The sequence below is a fragment of the Drosophila serrata genome, unplaced genomic scaffold, assembly GCF_035046125.1.
Source record: "Drosophila serrata isolate PLE 108 unplaced genomic scaffold, ASM3504612v1 contig_82, whole genome shotgun sequence".
NCBI classification, from domain to species: Eukaryota; Metazoa; Arthropoda; class Insecta; order Diptera; family Drosophilidae; genus Drosophila; species Drosophila serrata.
In genome coordinates this window covers 501,925-521,934 of record NW_028256980.1, presented here as the reverse complement: position 1 = coordinate 521,934, position 20,010 = coordinate 501,925, and the positions used below count along the sequence as shown (strand labels likewise).

The following is a 20,010-nucleotide window of genomic DNA, read 5'->3' as shown; positions in this document are numbered from 1 at the left end:
TTTATTTATGTTTTATTTAAGGATTGCAGTTAGTTTCAGTAATATTCTTTGTATAAAATTCACTTACTAAGCCCCTACACCACGACAAGGTCTCAATCCACGAAGGGGAACTAAAGTTAAAAAATACATACAAACAAAAAATATATAAAATACATTGAAAATTTTTAAAATAGATCCTTATTTAGCTTAAATACTGTCTTACATGCTATATTTAATTTCTATTTACTGTCTTACATTCTATATTTAACAAAAATACTACTGGGTATAAGGGGTATGATATACTAGGGCAAACGCTTCTGGAATCTGAGTGTCAGAAAATATCCAATCAATTTGAGTACGATGTTTTGTTGTTTCGGAATTATTAATGGAGAAAAGATTATAACCATCCCAATTTTCCTCAAGAACATCGCTCGTTGAAGATCTGCAGATATTAAAATCTCCTAATAGTACAACTTTATTATTATCTATCTGCGTACTTTTTCAACGTCAGCTTTAATTTCATTTCTAAATTTTGTAATAGGATATCCGGGACTTCTATAAACAATTAAGAATGACGTGCTCAGATATTTAAATGCAATCGATTGAAAGGTTGCTCTGGGGCTTGGCGATTTCTTTGTTTCAAAAAGAAATTGCACATCTGTTAAAATACTTTGTTTGGCATATACAAGTATTCCGTTTTTCCCAATACCATTTAACTGGTAAATATCGATTTCCCTTTAAAATTCTGTCGAAGCCTTTGATCCAAATATCCTAGCGTTTTGGATCGGACCATCGAGATTTCTTCTATAATAATTAATTGGATTAATTGATGTTTGGTTTACTGGAAGTGAAAAAACGGAATGAAGAGTAAGTCCTCCAATTTCAAAAGCTGCCTTTCCAGTAGGAGCACAAAGTAAGACCTTTGCAGAATCGGTTGCTCCCAGTAGCTTATTAGCTCGCCAAGTTATAGACTGATATGTTGTTGAAATCAGTCGGCTTTTGCTTACTCCAGCTCTTCCGCCAACATATTCATAAAAAGTTTTTCTTACTGCTATATTATGCATTACATGGGCATAGTACTGGCGTTGCTTGAAGTTAAACGACCTGGAAAGTGAGCAAAGGTTGTCATTAGATACCAACGGGGGAAGTCTTATAAGCTGAAGTTCGCCATCTTCTGGGTTATGTAAAGCATTGTCATCTTGGAGTATATTTACGTTTTTTCCGACGTTTGGTACTGCACAGGCCCTGAATTCTTCATCTAAATATTGAGAGGCAGGTTCTTTAGGAAGAGGCCCATTATCTTCTCTCTTTGTTGCGCTTAATGATTGCATAATTATTTCTGAATGTCATTTCATTGTCATTCGAAATAAGTTCTGTCTCTTCACTTCTCCATGGGAAGAAGAGCATTACGTGCTCTCTAAAATAGTCCGATGGGGAAGAGTTCAATCTGAATCGAACCCACCTAAGAATTAGGGAATGCTTACGCCTTCTCACACTTCCAGTCCCATCAAGCTGTTGGTAGCTTTGGACAGCCATGGGATTTTCATCATCCAGTTCAACGTCGATCGCTTCATCATAATCTTCGTTGGATGGGTCCGATCGTGTGTTTATCTTGGGAACTTTATACCAAGCTGCAAATTCTGCAAGGTATATCGATTCCAAGTCAGCACGCCTTTGCACGTACCGATGAAGTAAATTTTGCTAAAAAATTTCAGTTGAATTCCCAGGAAGCTGCTCTATCGGAAAATTTGCGGCGGAGAAATACCTGAGGTTTTTTTAAGCTTGATCGGATGGCGAACCTATATTCTTCAAAACTTATTTCTAAATGGGTAAGGAAATTTTCAAAACTATAAAAAAGGATTGCTTCTTCATCGAAACAGGATTTTAAAAGGATTTTAATTTTTTTAAGCATTTCTTTATAATGTTCAACATTGGCTTCGTTGTCTTCCAATGGAAATATAACCATTGTTTCAGGCTTTGGAGGGTATGGCATTTGAAATTTGCAGATTTCCTGGCCACGGAGTTCTCTTAAGCATGAAGAACAATGCTTATGGCGCTGATTACGAATTGCCTCTTGTAATTCAGGATCAACTTGATCGGAATTTTCTGGTCCTTCCAGCTTTGAAGCGCCAGAAAACCAGTACATGCCATGAGAGTGGGGCGATTCTCTGTGCTGGAACTCAATCCTCCAAAAATAATGCACAAGGGTATACTCGCCAAAAATTCGAAGCTTTTGAACAATTTTATTAATTGTCGAAACTTAAAGTCAAAATATCGGGAGCATGTTACGGGGTCAGATCTAATTAATCGATCTGCCGCTTCGTCCTCGGTAATAATTATATTATGCAATTGACGGGGAAAGAATAACCAAAAGTTCATTCCATTTCGAATCAGCAGCGGAAAAAGTTATAAAAAATGTAGGCAGCGAATCGGTGACCTTGCTTTTTTTGCATAGGTGGTTTTTGCTTTATATATTGAACCGCAAGAGATTGTTGGGAAAGGCAGTTCTGCATCTTCATCAAGGGTTAAATTTGTTGGGAGGCGGCCTTCTCCAGGGGCCAAAGCTGTGTGTTGAAATGCAGGGTCAATATTATTTTCTAAAAGGGTTTCATGACCACCTGGGTTTTAACCTTCTTCTGGTCGATTTGATTCTCTACTGGGCAATTGGCGTAAAAGCTGTTCCACTTCCTATCGGTCAGCTTCATCTGCGATAAATGGGATTTCTTCTCGATCTCCCATTTGAGTAAGCCAACCTCTATTAAAGGATATATTATGCTTTCTGTAGAGTTCAGTGTTAACTAAGTAACGGACAGCTTCAAGGACCCGAGCGGGTCGAATAGTTTCAGTCATGAAATTGTGTGAATATTCAAACTTTCTTTTAAAGGAATTCGCGGAGAAATTAGGCGCTCCTCAAGGCATGTTAAATTTTTAAGACACTCAGGGATGTCTGGAAAGTCAAACCCATTAAAGAGACAAGGGGATGGTAGCGGACCCTTCGAAACACTCTGACGACATGTGCTGCAAAACTGATATTTTCCGGACTGACTCGGAAATTTCCTACTAAGATAAAATGCGTTGTCTACATTCAAAGTGGGAAACGGAGCAGAAGTAAACATTTTATTCAAGGCACTTATTTGAGATGGAAACCATATTCCTCCACAGCATACACTGCATTCAGTTGGTCCGTCCTCGATTTCTCTTTGATATTGTTCCCTCGCAGTGGATCGGTTCCTCTGGCGTTGGCGTGTCCTTTGATCCTCTCTTTCGTCCGTGGAAAGTTGTGCCCTAGTAGCAATATTTCGCTGTGACTGCCTCGATGATTCGGCCTGGCGATTTTCAGATTTTGCCTGGCAAGGGCATGCGCTGCTGCATCCCGAATACGCTTCTGCTCGCGATTTTCTCCGATCGCTCTCCAGGCATAGTGATCCGCAGTGTTTTGCACCTGCTGTCGCCGTCGTTCTTCCGGATTTTGCTGGCAAGGGCATACGCTGCAGCATCCCGAACACGCTCCTGCTCGCGATTTTCTCCGATCGCTCTCCATTCAGCGTGATCCGCAGTGTTTTACACCTGCTGTCGAAGTCGTTCTTCCTGATTTTGCCGGGCGAGGGCATGCGCTGCAGCATCCCGATCACGCTCTGGCCCGCGATTTTCTCCGATCACTCCCCAGGCAGCGTTACCCGCAGTGTTTTGCACCTGCTGTTGTCGTCTCTCGCCAGAGTTTTGTTTGTTTCTGTTCGCGCGCTCGAACTCGTTCACTACGCCTTCTCTGAGAACGTGCTACAGTGTTTCGCGCGCGAACCTCCTGTGCAGTTCCAGAGTTTTCTAGCCGGACGGAGGCATTGTGCTCGGCATTTCGTGCTCTAATTTAAGAAAAATTTCGAGCGTATTGGACTTGGCTTCGCCTAAGTGCTGATTGGCGACGTTGTTCTTGTGACAAAGAAAATATGCGCGGCATTTTTATACCCTTGCAGGGTATTATAATTTCAGTCAGAAGTTTGCAACGCAGTGAAGGAGGCACCTCCGACTATATAAAGTATATATATTCGTGATCAGGATCAACAGCCGAGTCGATCTAGCCATGTCCGTCTGTCCGTCTGTCCGTCTGTCCGTTTCTACGCAAACTAGTCTCTCGGTTTTGAAGCTATCTGAATGAAACTTTGCAGTTAGTCTTCTATATACTCTCACTCGTATATATGTCGGAACGGGCCGGATCGGACGACTATATCATATAGCTGTCATAGGAATGATCGGAAAATTTTTACAAAAAAAATTATAAAATTTTTAGTTTTCAACAGAATTTGATCAAATTTGAGATATAGCCATTTCATATTATTCTACAATTTTGTGTAAAATTTTATGAAAATCGGACTAATATATCATATAGCTCCCATAGGAACGATCGAGAAATTTGAGAGGAATGAGAATGGCGGTGGCTGTTGTCGGAAGACTGACAATCGCGGTGGCGATAACATTTTTAGTTTTCAACAGAATTTAATCAAATTTGAAATATAGCCATTTCATATTATTCTAAAATTTTGTGTAAAATTTTATGAAAATCGGACTACTATATCATATAGCTCCCATAGGAACGATCGAGAAATTAATACAATTAAATTTATAACTTTTTTAGTTTTCAGCTGATTTTCATCAAATTTGAGGTATAGCCATTTTATATAAGTCTTAAATTTTGTGGCAAATTCCGTAAAAATCGGACGACTATATCATATAGGTGCCATACAAACGATCGTTTGATGTAGAGGAAAAATGAAAATCTGTGAATGTAAAACTGCAAATATAATATGTATAGGTGAATGAAATGAAAGCAGGTATTACTTCATTGTTTTTTAACACAAATATATATAATTTATATTGTATGGATTCCTATTCATAGAAGTTCTATCTGCAAGGGTATATAAACTTCAGCGTGCCGAAGTTAGCTTCCTTTCTTGTTTTTCTTTTGTTTTGTTTTTCTTTTTTTGTCACAGATTAAAAATACATACACAATAATTAATGATACACTGGTACCACTCGGAAACTGTCGTGAAAATTATAAAACTAGAAACTCAATGAATAGGCAATGTTTTTGTGTCTTAGCAATTGTTTTGCTTACTTACACCCTGTTGTTCTATGTAAAGTAGGAGGTGGGAAATGCGGTTTATTATGTTAATACAAGAGAACAATAATTAACAAATCACTGGATAATGTAGCCCAGTGAAAATTCCCACGTCGCAAGCGAAGTCGAAAAGTAAAGGCGGGGGCGTCGTGGTCAATTAAACAAGTCAGCTTTATTTCGCTGCATACATAAGACTGAGAAGCTAGCTTAAACTAAACCGAGCTCCCGGCCGCTTTGCTCCGCCAAAACGAGCGCGGGAGATCGCCGTCGGTCGGCAACATAGACCCGAGAGTCGGAGCGCGAGAGCAAGGGAGGCGAGCGCGGCAGAGCTCGGAAAGCTCCGCGAGCAGAGGCGGCACAGTGGGCCTCACCTTAACAGATTTCTATATAATCTCACTCATAAGTCGGAACGGGCCGAATTGAATATGTCATATAGCCGCCATCGGATTTAAAAAATAAAATATTATAACTTTCAGTTTTAAACATACTTCAACATACATACATACATATATACAAGGATTGTCTCAAAAATTCCCGAACTTTGGTCGCAGGGCATTTTCTGGTGAGGCTACCTATTCGCTGTGAAATCTGTTGGTATATTTTTGTCATCGCACACTGGGCGGGATTGCATTATAAACGACATAAAGTAAAAAATTGTGTTATTTTATTTAACATTTTAATACTAAATTTTTCTAAGTATCAAGTATTAAAAAGTATTTTTAGTTGAAATGCAACCTTGCAATTTTTATTGAGCTGCACAGTCAAATGATTGAAGACCTGATTTGTGTGGTTAAGTTGGCGGGAATCTTTTGTTAATTTTGTGCGCTTGGCAATCAGAAAAAAATTTAACATTATTTGAAATGGATTTTGAACTTCAAGTTAAGACAATTGATTTTTATGAAGCATTTTGGGTATAATTATTTTATGTGTATTGTTTTGTGTTGTCCAAAGATAAAAAACCTTACAAAAATGTCCGTCTTCTGTGGAGAAAAAACTCTTCTGCGTATTTCTGCGATGTGTTTCGTATGTTTAACAAAAAGAAGATGATTAAATTTTTTAAATGTGCAAATTTGCTATACGTATGGACTTACAGAGCTCGCAACTCTACCGCGCTTGCTGAATGGATATTTTGCCAAATAAATGAGTGTGAGCTGACTGAGGACCAAAAGGACAAAATTCATAAAAAAAATTAAAAGCTTCGAAATTTATATAAAGTTATATCTACAAAAGTATAGCCGTAATGTGCGAACATTCAAGAAAAAACATTCAGAGTGGCTATCAAAATCATTAAAAATATTTTTAGATAACCAGGCGGAGATTTCAAAATTAAAAAAGGGAATACAAAAGCTAGCTTATGTGGAAGGAGTACCGCGTCTTAAAAGAAAACTTGCTAGTGATGTAGCAGTTAAAAATGACACTTACACCAAACTTTTGATTCACGCAGCCACAATATCAGCAAAAAAATCGAATGAATATAATACTGCATTTATACTTCAAAATTATTATACGTCAGAAAGACAAGCAACTGAAGCCAACAGCAGAACCAATACCTCTCACAGTAAATGATGCATTGGAATTTTTGATAGAAAATTCTTTAAGCAAACAATTATACAATGAAATTCATCATATGATTAAAATATAATATAATTGCTATATAACTACAGAAGAAGATACAGAAGAGGACGCCTAAGAGTGCAGTATGTAGGTGCAGCGGTAGACCTATGCGCGCATGATTAGGTGCGAACTCTCTGAACTATAATATTAAAACTTTAAACTTACATCTAAATTTTATGTTTTACACATAGTGTTTTGGTCATACGCTGCGTTGACGAAGGATATAAAGCACAGATTTTCTTTTTGGGGCATTACATTTGGTTGGTTTTTCATCATTATTTAAATTTTTTTTATTGAATAAGGCCTTTGAGGTTCGAGTCTAAGATTTTATAAAATTTCGACAACTTAGTGGTTTTTTCGGCAATCTGAGCCAAACACAGTAGCCATTGGTTGGTTTTTCGAGCACAGCTCATGACGCAGCGAACATTTGGTCAAAAGTATCGACGCCCATTAGTGTTATTTTAGAATTCGATGTGAGGTTTTTTAGTCTTGTTGTTTACAGTTCCATTTTCATTACATGATGACAACAAGAAAATAACTATGTGATTTCGGCTTATAAGACAAGAAAATCAGCCATTACCGTATTAATTTCGTCGTTCTAAGAGTCTTCTGAAGAAGTTAGTTCCTTAACTAGTGAGCCCAAATTTTGACAACCTTTACCACAATTTTCAATATCCACATTGGACTCGGCCTCTTCAATAAGGTTTGCAATCGAAATCACGTCTAAACTCATTCTCTAGACCAACATTTTGAAGAACAACATTACCAAAAAGTCACACTAAAGACATGCTTCGTCGTTTCGACGTCGAAATTTTTCAAACTTACTTCTGTCAATTATATATGATCTGTGGTGCAGGCCCAAAACAATTAATGAATTCAATTGATGAAAAATCTGTCCCACCAAAACCTAAGCACCGTCAGTATTAGATAAGTCCACCACATGCGTGGATGCTTATTTTTGAATTACTTGTTAAAATATCCTGTATAATGAGAGTTTAAAAAATGGCAAGCAAGAAATGAAAGTGAAAAAATCGTTATAAATTTTAAAACGAAACATGTAAAAAAGAGAATGTGGCAAGAAATGAAATTGCATAAAGATAAGCCAAAACAGAATGGGATACAAACTTGTTCGCATCAATTTTAGATGTGGACTTGGAATTAATTAACAGTCTGGATGCCATTCTAATAGCTCTTAACTGTAAATTTGCAATCGATTCTCAAAAATTTTAAAAATTCTTCGAAAAAACCATTCGGCTTTCGACATTACCCATGGTATCCGGTGTCACCAACTTTACACAAAATTTTAATACATGGATCCCGAAAAATAGCTGCATCTGTAGTTCTGGTAGGCTGTTTTGGAAAAAACGCGTCAGAAGCGCGCAATCAATTCTACAAATGTGATAGGCGAATGCACGCAAGACAGAACTATCGATTAAATAATATGATGAATGTGTTCCACAGATCTATGAACCCATCAGATCCCTTTATCTCAAGTAGTTCAATTAAAAAAAAGGGCTGCTCGACATGAAATACAACCCCCTCCGCAAGACGTAATTGAACTCTTAGCAGCACTCCAAAACTATTTTCCTAGTACTTCAAAGTCTTTTCTTTCCAAACGATGTATCGGATGACTGGGAAGACACGGATTCAAATGACACAAATTCATTTTTGTTTCAATTAGCTGTAGCAATTAAACACATTTCGTCTAACATATGTAATCTAATTTAGTCTTTGCCAAATCACAATGTTTCTATACTAAGTTTAAGATCATAATATATATCCTGTTATTCCTATTTAAGCAAAAATAAAATCCATGTTTATTATAAATAATAAAAATAATTACAATCCGGACCAGTTTGCAGTGTGGGCAACAGCTTATTCCCGCCCATATCCTCATAGAGGTAAATTCGACATTTTGTCCGATCCCTAACCACTTAAGTGGCTGCTAATTAAATATAACGAAAAAGAACTTAATGAAATGCCTTATAGATGGCTTGTTAAGCTTTGCGAATTCAATTTCAACTTAGCATACATTAAGGGAAAAGATAACGAATAAGAAACGACGAAATAAAAACTTAGTAGTGTAAATATAAAATAAAATTTTATAATTGAGAATTTAAAAGTTCATTTTGTGAAACCGAACAGTCACACTGGCAATGCAGACGTTGAAAGAAAATTGTGAAAAAAAATTACACATAATAACATTTTAAAATATAAGAAACATTATATAACATTTTTAAATAAAACATGAAACTAGAAATAAGGGATATATAAAAAACTATAAATCTCTAAGACACAAAACTGAACCGAAAATTAGAAAATTTAATTTAAATAATATACATACCAACATAAAAATAAAGAAGAAATATCTGACTTCAAATGTAATTCCTAACACTTATAAGTATATAAACGAATTGTAAAACTAAGGAGAGTCCTTATGTAAGGGATGGGGAAGCTATGCAGTCGGAGTTCTTATTCTTTCTCTTCGCCTATATTTAACAGTGGGAGATTACAAGCTCGATCTGGCATAAAAGCTCTCTTGAATATTCGAAAACTTTCTAACTGACTCCTTATTTATTTGATTTTTTTATTCATTTATGAAGGAAAAAATTCACAAAGTTGGGGATAGTTTTTAGTTTGCATAAAAGCGAGAAGGGTAGCTATATATTTCTTCTTATAAATTTCTTCTTCTTCTTCTTCTTCTTCTATATAAATTTCTTTTACGTTCCTCGGTCCGGGGCTTAGTCATAGCCTTGGTAGCAAAATCTGACACCGCCTGCCAGTTTGTTCCGGTAAGCAGCATCGGCAGCACCAGGTTCCTCACCGTGATGGAGCAGTTTATCCTTGCCTCCAGAGTTGCCCGCTCTCTAGCGAACCTCTCACACCGGAAGACGACGTGCTCCGCTGTCTCAATGGCAGCACGTGCAGTTGCCGCACTCCTCGAAACCAAGCCTTCGGAGGTAGCTCCTAAAGAAGCCGCTAAGGATCTGGGTCCGGTGGAAATTGCTTTCTTTTTACCCAACTTTTCAATTGTGGTATTAGCAAATGGGCCCATCTTCCCTTCTTCGTCCACTCCCACCGTGATTGTCACATGGTGACTGATTCCTGCCAGATACCTGCCCATGGAAACTGCCAATCCCTGCAGCTAGGACGTCCAGTGGGGGGGGGGCTTCCCGGCAAGGACCACCGTTCTCAAAGCGCTGCCCTCACCTATAGTGCTCGCGAACGTGATGCTCATATACTTTATCGCTTTGGACGATCTGATTGAGGTATCAGCCTTCTTTCTGCTGATCTCCAATACAGCTTCTTTTTTTGGGGCCCTAAGTGCAAACCTACGCTAGACTACTGCAATGTCGCCCACGAAACCCACCAGCTCCGTCCGGCCTCAGAACGCTATCGTACACAGCAACGGTGAGTTGCACGTGTAGCAGATATCCAGCGTGATGTCAGGTAGTACTCCTTCTTTCCACCGTTAACCCACGATCGCAGCTTTAGAGAAGTCTAACACTTTGTTTATGGTGTCCACAGTCGACTTAGCCATCCTAAAACCGAACCGGAGGGCGGTGAGGTCGCCTGCCGGCGCAATGGCCTTCTCTAGCCTTGTCCGGATCAGTTTTTCCACCAACTTGACAGTCCTATCGATCAAGTAGGTCTGTAGGAGGATGGGTCATCAGGTGCCTTCCGTGGCTTAGGTAGTAGTAGAGTTGTCATCTCGTTGGGAGGGTGGCTTCCCTGGAGCACTTGTTGAAGAGCTTCGCAAAAAGGTCCGGGTGAAAAAAAGAGAATACACTCAGAGCCCTATTTGGGACTAGGAAAGAAACTGGGGATTTCGTCACCTTGACTCTGGTAGCTCTAGCCTGGATCTCCGTCTCCAGGACTAGTTAAAACCCTTTTAAGGGCAGCGGCGCGGTCTCCAGCGTGCCTTTGGCAACAGTGGACGAGGTGATGATCGAAGCGCGAACGTGACGTCTACCACCGACCCCGCACCGCCTCTGTTATAGGTGTGCTGCGCCTCGACGTCGAGCTGTTCGAAGTCCCCGAGAAGGGATCTGCCACTGGCGTTAGTGAGGGTGCTTCCCCAATCGACTGCCCAAGCGTTGAATTCCCCAACTACCAGCACATCTCGTATCCGCGACAATCCTATACACTTTTCGAAAACGGTGGGCGACAAGTTTTTTATTTATTTATTTATTTATATAAAGCTAGCGGTTGGTTGTAAACTAAAGGCTAACATAGGATATTGAGCATTGGCTGCTGTGGCCTACCGCTCGATTAAATATATACAGATTTTACCGCTCGATTAAATATATACAGATTTTAATATTATACAAAGGACTTAAAGGCTAGATTTTGTGGGTGAGGTTGCCTTAGTGGAGAAAGGAGAGGATTTTCAATGAGTTTTCTGTTGTTGGGTTTGCGAGGAGTTGGGTTGGGTTTTCGTGGGAGAAGGATGAGGTTCTGTGTCGGGAAAGTGCAGTGCAGTCAATTAATATGTGTTTTATATCTATTGTGGCATTATTGCATAAAGGGCAAGTGTTTTGTATTGTTCTATTATTATAGTGGGCGTTTGTGATTTGTGTGTGGCCTAGACGTAGTCTATTGATTATTATTTGTTGTTGTCTGCTAAGGTTTGTGGTTTTGAGGGAGTAGTTTGAAGGGGTGTTGAGTGCAATATGTTTGCACCAATGGTTGCATTGGTTTTGCAGATCTTTTTCTATGTGACTGTAGTAATTTTTGAGGTGTTGTGTGATATCTTTGGAGTTGAAGTTTTTGGTAAGAATGAGTGGATAATTGTAAGCTTCCTTGGCTGTTCTGTCCGCTCTCTCATTCCCTTTTATGCCTATGTGGTTTGGGATCCAGATAAGTATAATTTTGGGGAAGAGTTTCGTTATTATGTTTCTGATTGCGCTGGGGTAGTAGTTGTGGTTGTTGGAGTTGGTTATGGCTCTTAAGGAAGATAGGGAATCAGAGCATATAGCGAACTTCCCTGGTATTTTCTTGCAGAATTGTACCGCTTCTAGTATGGCTATAGCTTCGCTTGTGAGGGCAGAAGAGTAATAGGGTAGGAGTCCGGTTTTAATAGTGTTGTGGTCGTTGGATATGCTAAAGCTAACAATGTCGTTAGTCTTTGAGCCGTCGGTGTAGAGGAATTGATGGTTGGGGAGGGAGTTTTTTATAGAGTGGAAAAGTTGGTGGAAGGTTATAGGGGGTGTGGTGTTTTGGTTGTAGTGGGATAGGGATGTGTTTGTGGCTTTTATGATTATTTCTGGGTTGTATTTTTTGGATGGGTAGTTTTTAGCAGGGGAGAGATGGAGGGATAGGGATTTGCAGGAGTCAATTATTGTATCAATGGTGCTGGGGTATCTGTATTTTTTTTTTGTTGGTTTGAGGAATTTGCCAATTGGGGAGTCATGCGAGTGAATCAGTTTAGTTGCTAGTTTGCTAGTGTGGTATTTTTGTCTGATTAGAATAGGGCTTATTTTTGATTCAGTCAGTAGATTATTTGTTGGTGTTGTTCTGAAGGCACCAAGCGCTGCTCTTATAGCTGTGTTTTGTGAGGATTTGAGTCGGTTAAGGATGGAGGTTGGAGCTTTCCCGTAGATGGGTAGGCAGTAGTCTATTTTGGAGATGAGGAGGGAGTTTGTGATTTGGATGAGGGTGGCGGTGTTGCAATTGCATTTTTTTGAGGAGAGGTGTTTAATGATGTTAAGGGGACGGGAGAGGGGTGTTTTTAGGTTGTTTATGTGAGAATGCCAGTTGTACCGGTTGTTGATTGTCAGGCCAAGGATTTTTATGGAGTCGGTGGTAGGGATGTTAATTGAGCCAGTGACTATTTTTGCTGTGCAGTTTCTTTTTCGGCATATATGTAGGAATTGACATTTCTCAAGAGAGAGGGAGGATCCAGAGGATGAGCACCATTCTCGGATATGTTGGAATAGGGTTGTAAGATTGATTTGGGGGTTTTTTTTCCGGGTGTGTTGGATAATAAGATGGAAGTCGTAGGCGTAGGCAGTGAACTTGACTTGTTTTGAAAGGGAGATAATGTCGGTTAGGGAATTATAGGCTATTAGGAAGAGGATGACTGAGATAGGGGAACCCTGTGGGATACCATTATCAAGGGGGAAGCTATGGGAGAGGGATGTGCCGATTTTTATTATTATTTTCCGGTTGGACATGAAGTTGTGGACGTATCTTATAATGCGGGGGTCTAGTTTCTAATCTTCCAACTGACGGTGTGGATACCAATTTTATCAAAGGCTTTAGCAAAGTCAAGAGATATTATTGTTAAGTGTTTTTTAAGAGACAAAGATCTGGTTGCTAGATGATCTACGTAAAGTAGACTATCTAAAACAGATTTGCCTCTTTTGAAGCCGAATTGGTTGTTATGAATGAGTTTGTTTGTTAAAACAAACCACCATAACCTTTTCACTAGGATTTTGTCGAGAACTTTGGCCATGCAAGAGTTGAGTGAGATGGGGCGGTAGGAGTTGGGGTTGGTTTGGGGTTTATTGGGCTTGAGGATGGGTAGTACGAGGCAGATTTTATAGGATTGGGGGATGTAGGAGTCTAGGATGTTGCTGAAGTGGTGGAGGATTCGAAGCTTATAGGAGATGGGTGCATTTTTAATCATAGGATAAGAAATGCGGTCTAGGCCAGGTGTGTGTCCTTTTAGAGAGTTTATGGCTGCGTTAAGTTCAATAAGTGTAATGTTTTTTTTCAATTTCAAGGGCTGTTGGGGATAAGGGGTAGGGACAGGGTGGTGTAAGGAGAATTTTGTTGGTGCGGAATTCGGTAGGGAAGTTGGAGTCCTTTGCCTCTTTTGACCATAGGTCTCCGAGTGTGTTGCCTATTTCGGTTGGATCTACAGAAGTTGTTTGAGTGGAGGGGTTGTGAATGCTATGTATGTGTTTGGAAAGGTACATTCCACATTTCTATTTTTTTTTCTGTGGACCTTCCAATAGATCTCTGGGGCGATATTGGCTGTGCCGAGAGAAAGGTCGATGTGTGTAAATATGTTGTGTGTCGAATAGTGGGTTGGAGATTTGTCATTTAGTAATGTGTAGTCGGATCTGTCAAGGAATTTAGCTATTGTGTTGCCTCTGGAGTTGGATCTAGGGGAGCCCCAATATGGATGCCAGCTGTTAAAATCCCCTAGTACGATAGTAAAGGGGGATGTAGGGGTTAGAACTTTTTCTAAGTTTTTAATGTTGAATTTTTTGGTGGGGGAAATGTATGTGCATATGAGATCTATTTATCTTTTTGAATTTATTGTGACGCAAGTGGCTTCAAAGTCTGGGCTGGGCTATTGGAGTGGGAGATGGAGTTATGCACCAATAGTGCTGCTCCTCCAAAAGCGTTGGTGCTGTCACTGCAGTATAGGGAGAAGTTCATGGGGATTGGTAGGGAAGATGTATTGGTGAGGTGGATTTCTTGGAGTGCTATGATTTGGGGGTGGTGATGCTTAATGAGTATTTGTAATTCTGGGTAGTTGTTTCTGTAGCCTTTGATATTCCATTGTATAATATTTAACATGGTTAAAATGTGTCCATTTCCCCTGAGTCGCTAGATGCGTCAGAGTTGTTTTTGGTGTTTGGCTTAGGTTTTTTAGCATCTTTTTTCATGGAAGCAAGTAATCTTTTAGGTGTGTTTAGGGGTAGGATTTTTATGGATTTGTTTGAGGATTTAGTGGTTGTGGAGGGTGTAATCTAATTGGTTAAGTTGTTACCGAAGCTGGGGTAGATGTCGGCGTATGATATAGGTGGTGATCTGGTTATTTCGTGGTTGTTGGGTCCGGGTCCTTTGAGTTGTTGAGGTCCATCTGCGTTCCGGTTTTGCTGGGAATTTTGGTTCTTGATGACAGATGAGTAGGAGTGCGGTGTGTTATCTGAGGTGCGGGCCTTGAGGATTGCGTGGGCTGTTTTGTTGTCGCATTTGTGTGTCGTTTTTATGGCTTGAAGCTCTTGTTGCGTGAGGGATACTGGGCATTTTCTGCTAGAGGAGTTGTGTTTGTTGTTGCTCTTCGTTACAATTAATGCATTTCTGGGGTCTTGTGCATTTTTCGTTTGTAGATGGGACTAGGTGTTGCAGTGATCCGCAGTTGTAACAAATTTTGTGTTATTGCAGAATTTGTTAAGGTAGTCGAATTTATAGCAATTGTTACATCTTAGCGGCAGAGGGATATAGGTCCTGACCGCTGTTCTCTGGTAGCCAATCATGATGTAGTCGGGAAGGTTGTGTGTGTTAAAGGTGATAATAATGAGTCCAGTCTCTTTAAGAGAGCCGTTGTCTCGTTTTAATATCTTCCGTACGTCAGTTACTTGTTGTGCCGCTAGTTCTTGTATTATGATGTTCTCTTCAATTCCTCGTAAGTCGTTGGAGTATATTACACCTTTGGTGCAGTTAAGAGAGCTGTGTAGTGTTACTGTGACGTTTATGGTAGGAGTGAAAGTTTTGAGCTGCATGAATTTCAACGCTTGTACATTTATTTTTGTTTTAATGAGCAGTGATCCATTGCGGAGTTTCTTGCATTCTTCAATTTCTCCACCACAGGCAAAATCAATTTGTTTTTTAATGAGGAAAGGGTTGACGTTGTTGAGTTCAAGGCCGAGGTCAGATCTGGAGACAATTAGATATTTAGGTCCTGGGGATTTTAGGAGCTGTCCAGTTGTAACAGCATTTGCTTGGTCGGGGTCGGGGGGGTCCCCCATCCCTACGACTCTGACTTGTACCGTTGGTAGTTTTTTCAGTTCTCTTGCACTTGTACTTGCACTTGCACTTGTACTTGCTTTTGCGGTTGTTGGTAGTTTTTGTAGGTTTTTACTTGTATTTATTATTTTTATTTTATTCTGTTTAGAGTTTGGAGAAGTAGACGTCTGCTCTTGAAGTTTTTTATATTCTTGCATGGTTTTATAATTATTATTAATAATTATTAATAAGTTAATTGCTTTCTATTACTTACAAGTGCTTATTGCGATTTATTACTATTTTAACACAATGTCAACCTGTTGTGTCACGGAATGTCCACATGGCCGCAAAATTACTTCGCGGCAAGCTTCTGTTTATTGTTGGCTGTGCACTAATGCCGCACACCCTGGCTGTGCCGATCTTGGGCCTGTTGGCCCGCGCATCGCTGACCGCATACGGGATCACGCTGGCTTCGAATGGATTTACCCGAGCTGTCTACATATTAAATCTGAAATGCGGATTTTTATGAGATAATCCCATTTGGAATTTCAATTTTTGGCGGCTGGGTTCAAGGATTTGGCAAGCCGTTTTCAGAAAACGGAATCATTCTTCAAAACGATAAACTGATAGGCGTCACACCAAATTGCAATACGGGACATATTCCTAATAATCTCTTGCCTGTTGCAGACCCTGCGAGCCCCCTTGACTCAGCTGCCGATGTCACTGCGTTTGGTCAAGTAGTGAATGCTGCACCTTGCCCTGGACAAGCCGATATCGTCGCGTCTCCGACCTTGCCGCCAGTCAACGTGGATCTGGCATCTACGTCGTATGCTGCTGCCGCAAGAAAAGCCTTGCTTAACTCCTATGTTTCTGATTGCGAATTATATATTTTATTGTCTATAGGCGTGACCGTCAACTGCGTACTGGCGGCGGCGTTCTTATTGCCGTGAAATCTGACCTTATTTCTGAACTGGTTCCCATAACCTACTCAGATAATACTTTGGAGTTTGTTGCGGTTCGTGTTCAAGTTCACGACTACTCTCTCTATGTATCATGCTCTTACATCCCACCCCGGTCTGACGCTACTATTTATTTACAGCACCTGTCCTTAATCCGGGGAATTCATTCAACTCTGGTTGTTAATGACCATTTGATAGCTATGGGCGATTTTAACCTTCCTTCCATATCTTGGATGCCATCACCTGACACCAATTTTCTGGTTCCCCCTGCAACTCATGACTTAGTCCAAGGTCTTATTGACCTTTCTTTGGGCCAATTGAACTATGTCAAGAACTGTAGTGATCAAATCTTGGACCTTATCTTTGCGTCTGAGTTCGCCAACGCCCTTGTCTCAAGAATTGACCCTATCTCCTGTCCTATCTCCCACACTGGAGATAATTCTTGAAACGTCGTTTCCTTTACTTCTTAGTCCAGAAGTTAACCGACAATTTATAATTTGAATGTCATTAACTCCTACTTATCCCTAGCTGATTGGACTTTTTTGGATTCTCTAGACGACCCCAGTAACATGGTTACGCGCTATTATGATATTTTATACTCTGCCTTTGACATTTATGTCCCATCCTTTCCTTCACCTGATGCGTCTTACTATCCCCCATGGTTTTCTCGTCGACATTCTTACCTTAAAAACTTGAAGTCTAGGCTTCACAAGAAATTCACTTGGACTGGATCACAGGTGGACCTTTCTAGATATTTGACAGCTCGCACAAAATTCTTATCCCACAATTCTGAATGCTACAGAAACCACCTAAATAGGTGTAGAAATTAGTTCCAGGCTAATCCTAAGCAATTTTCGCGTTTATTAATTTAAAACGAAGATCCCAAAATTTTCCTTCTTGTCTTCATCTCAACACTGAGTCCGCGTCTAACGAGCCTGTTATAGCGAACCTATTCCCAAAATTTTTCCAGTCTACGTACTCATCCATTGGCTACAATACAACCTCTACGTATCCTTATTCACTTCCACTTTCTAATTCCATTTTCATGCCCGCTATTTGCAAAGACGATGCTTTTCAGAACCTCAAGACACTAAAACCTTCCTTCTCTTCTGGTCCTGATCGCGTTCCTAGCTGTGGTTTCAGACACTGTGCTGGTGCTTTATGCCGACCTCTGTTCATTCTTTTTCAGATGTCGCTTCGTCTTTCATTTTTCCCAGAAAATTGGAAGGAATCTTTCATCATTCCCCTCCATAAAAAGGGCAGTAAATCTATTATCGAAAACTACAGAGGAATTGAAAAGCTTAGTGCTATTCCGAAGTTATTCGAACTTCTGAACACTGCGCAGCTGCAGCACCAATGTTGGTCAATTATGTCCCCCTCTCACCACGGCTTTATGAAATAAAAACCAACGTCTACAAACCTTCTAGAATTTTGTCTTGTCATTTGAAACGGTTTCAAATTAAATTTTCAAACGGACGTTATCTTCACCGATTTCAGCAAAGCTTTTGACTCGGTAAATCACCTACTGTTATTAAGAAAACTTACGTTTCTTGGTTTCCCTGCTTTATTGACTAACTGGATTGCAACATATTTATCCAACCGTAGTCAACGTGTTGCCGTTGAGCGTTCTCTCTCAAACCGGGTTTTTGTTACTTCTGGCGTTCCTCAAGGGAGCCATCTTGTGCCACTTCTGTTCGGCCTCTTCATCAATGACTTGCCTGAAGTGGTTCTACACTCAAATGTGATGATGTATGCAGATGACGTCAAACTATGTTTGCCATTGACGAACTCTCATTCACACAACCTTTTGCAAACTGACCTCAATAACATACAATCTTGGTGCATTAATAATCTCCTCTTTCTCAACAACTCCAAATGCAAATTTATGTCATTTTACCGGAAGAATTGCCTGCTCGCCAATTACTCTATAGGTGCGTGCGATCTTGAACGCATTTATACGGTAACAGATCTCGGAGTCCTATTTAACCACACCCTTAATTTTAATGACCACATTGGTCTAATAATTAGTAAAGCTCGAGGGGTTTTTGCCTTTGTTAAGCGATGGTTAATTATCCTTATACATTAAAACTTCTATATATCTCACTCGTTCGCCCAATTCTCGAATAGTGTTCGTGTGTGTGGTCACCTCAATATGCGAAGCATCAAGACCTTATTGAATCTGTTCAGAAACAATTCCTTTTGTTTGCTCTGCGTGGATTAAGCTGGGACCCACATCGTCGTCTTCCATCGTATGCCGACAGGCTAAGACTTTTAAGCCTCCCCACCCTAAAGGATCGTCGAACTTGCCACGGCGTTATGTTTATTTTTAAGCTTATAACGGTCAAATTTGCTCCACATTCCTAATAAGCAAATTACGACTCGCTGTTCCTGTAAAGCCTTCCCGTCATTTTCGTCCAATAGCCCTTGACGTGTGTAAGATGAACCTTGATGAGCATGATCCTTTCCGTGTTCTTTGTTCCATGTAAAATAATTAATATTTTCTGTTACATGTTTAATTGTCCATCGAGATTAACGTACAAAATTTGTTAAGACACATATCCTTGCCTCTGTCCACCTGTTGTGAAAACGGTAAAAAGCACTCCTTTGTATTGTACAGAGGTAAGGATATAATTTAAGAATGTTAATGTTACACAAATATATATAGTTTATATTCTATTAAAGATTAATGATCGAATTGCGATATAAAAGCGTATACAAATTTTGGCGTGTTAAAGTTAGCTTATTTTTTTTTTAGCTTTTTTGTTTTTTTTTAAGTCATTTATTGGGAAAGAGAGAAGAGGAGAAGAGGAATGAGAAAGATAGTTTTCGAAAAGGGGGTATAGAAGGTTAGGGTACGCTCGGGCGGTCCGGCCGAGAAGTCATGCTTCGCGTGGCCCTGGTTCCCGCCCAAACTTGCCTTCCGATTCTAGCGTCCCTGAGCTTGGTGGCGAATTCTGAACCCAGCTCGTCAATTCTCCTCGCTCAGCAGCAAGAGCCGCAAATCTGCCAGCTCTCTGGCAAATTCCCGCAATGGAAGACGACGTGGTCCGCCATTTTATCGGTGTCTCTGAGGCAGCACGGGCAGGAATCGCACTTGTCGTGGCCGAATCTCTGCAGATAGCTTCTGGCTGCTCAGGACTTGGGCCTGATGGAAATTTATCTGCCCGTGCTTTCTCCTGAGCCAGATTTCCAGCTGCGAAATCATTCTATGCGTTCATCTTCCTTCAAAGACATTTTCCACCGCGATTGGACAATCTGAGGCATCAGCTGTAGTCCAACGCTGCACAGCCAGGGGTTTATACGTATGATGCTCGTGCAGGTCGAAAAGGTCTGAATCAGCTGGTCAAGCATCTTGCAAGCCAAATCGATGAAACAGGTTGTTCCATAGGCTTATGGACTTTCGAGCGGCATTCCTGGTTTCCATATCTTTGGGAAGGTTCCTTTTCTGGAACACTTACTGATGAGCTTCGCGAACGACAGGGAAACTTTCAGAACTCGGTTGAGAATGTGTTCGGTGCCAGCGGCTTTTTCATCCTTGACACTCCTCGCAGCTTTGATATCCACCTCCAGCACTGGCCTGAACCCGTCTATCTCTTTTTCTTCTCTTCACGATGATCCTGTAGACATTTCCCTAAGGGTCGTGATCAGCGGAGTCACATT

At 40.3% G+C, this 20,010-nt stretch overlaps 1 protein-coding gene and 2 pseudogenes across 2 annotated transcripts; 1 reads left to right on the top strand and 2 right to left on the bottom strand.

Moving 5' to 3' along the window:
* Positions 1–2,604: 2,604 nt before the first annotated feature.
* LOC147644861 (uncharacterized) lies at positions 2,605–5,648 on the bottom strand (annotated as a pseudogene).
* On the top strand, positions 3,679–9,091 carry LOC147644860 (uncharacterized; annotated as a pseudogene). The gene has a single exon (XR_015273213.1). The product of XR_015273213.1 is annotated as an uncharacterized LOC147644860 (transcript).
* A 1,771-nt stretch (positions 9,092–10,862) lies between these two features.
* On the bottom strand, positions 10,863–19,112 carry LOC147644859 (uncharacterized). The gene is made up of 2 exons (XM_086839829.1): positions 15,666–19,112; positions 10,863–15,602 (listed from the first exon to the last, which is right to left on the bottom strand). The coding sequence occupies exon 2, from the start codon at positions 12,880–12,882 to the stop codon at positions 11,074–11,076; it is 1,809 nt and encodes a 602-aa protein (XP_086695955.1). The 5' UTR covers positions 12,883–15,602; positions 15,666–19,112; the 3' UTR covers positions 10,863–11,073.
* Positions 19,113–20,010: the final 898 nt, after the last annotated feature.

Excerpts from the sequence above, each read along its gene's own strand:
- LOC147644859 (XM_086839829.1), bottom strand. The coding sequence starts at position 12,882 with ATGTCCAACCGGAAAATAATAATAAAAATCGGCACATCCCTCTCCCAT.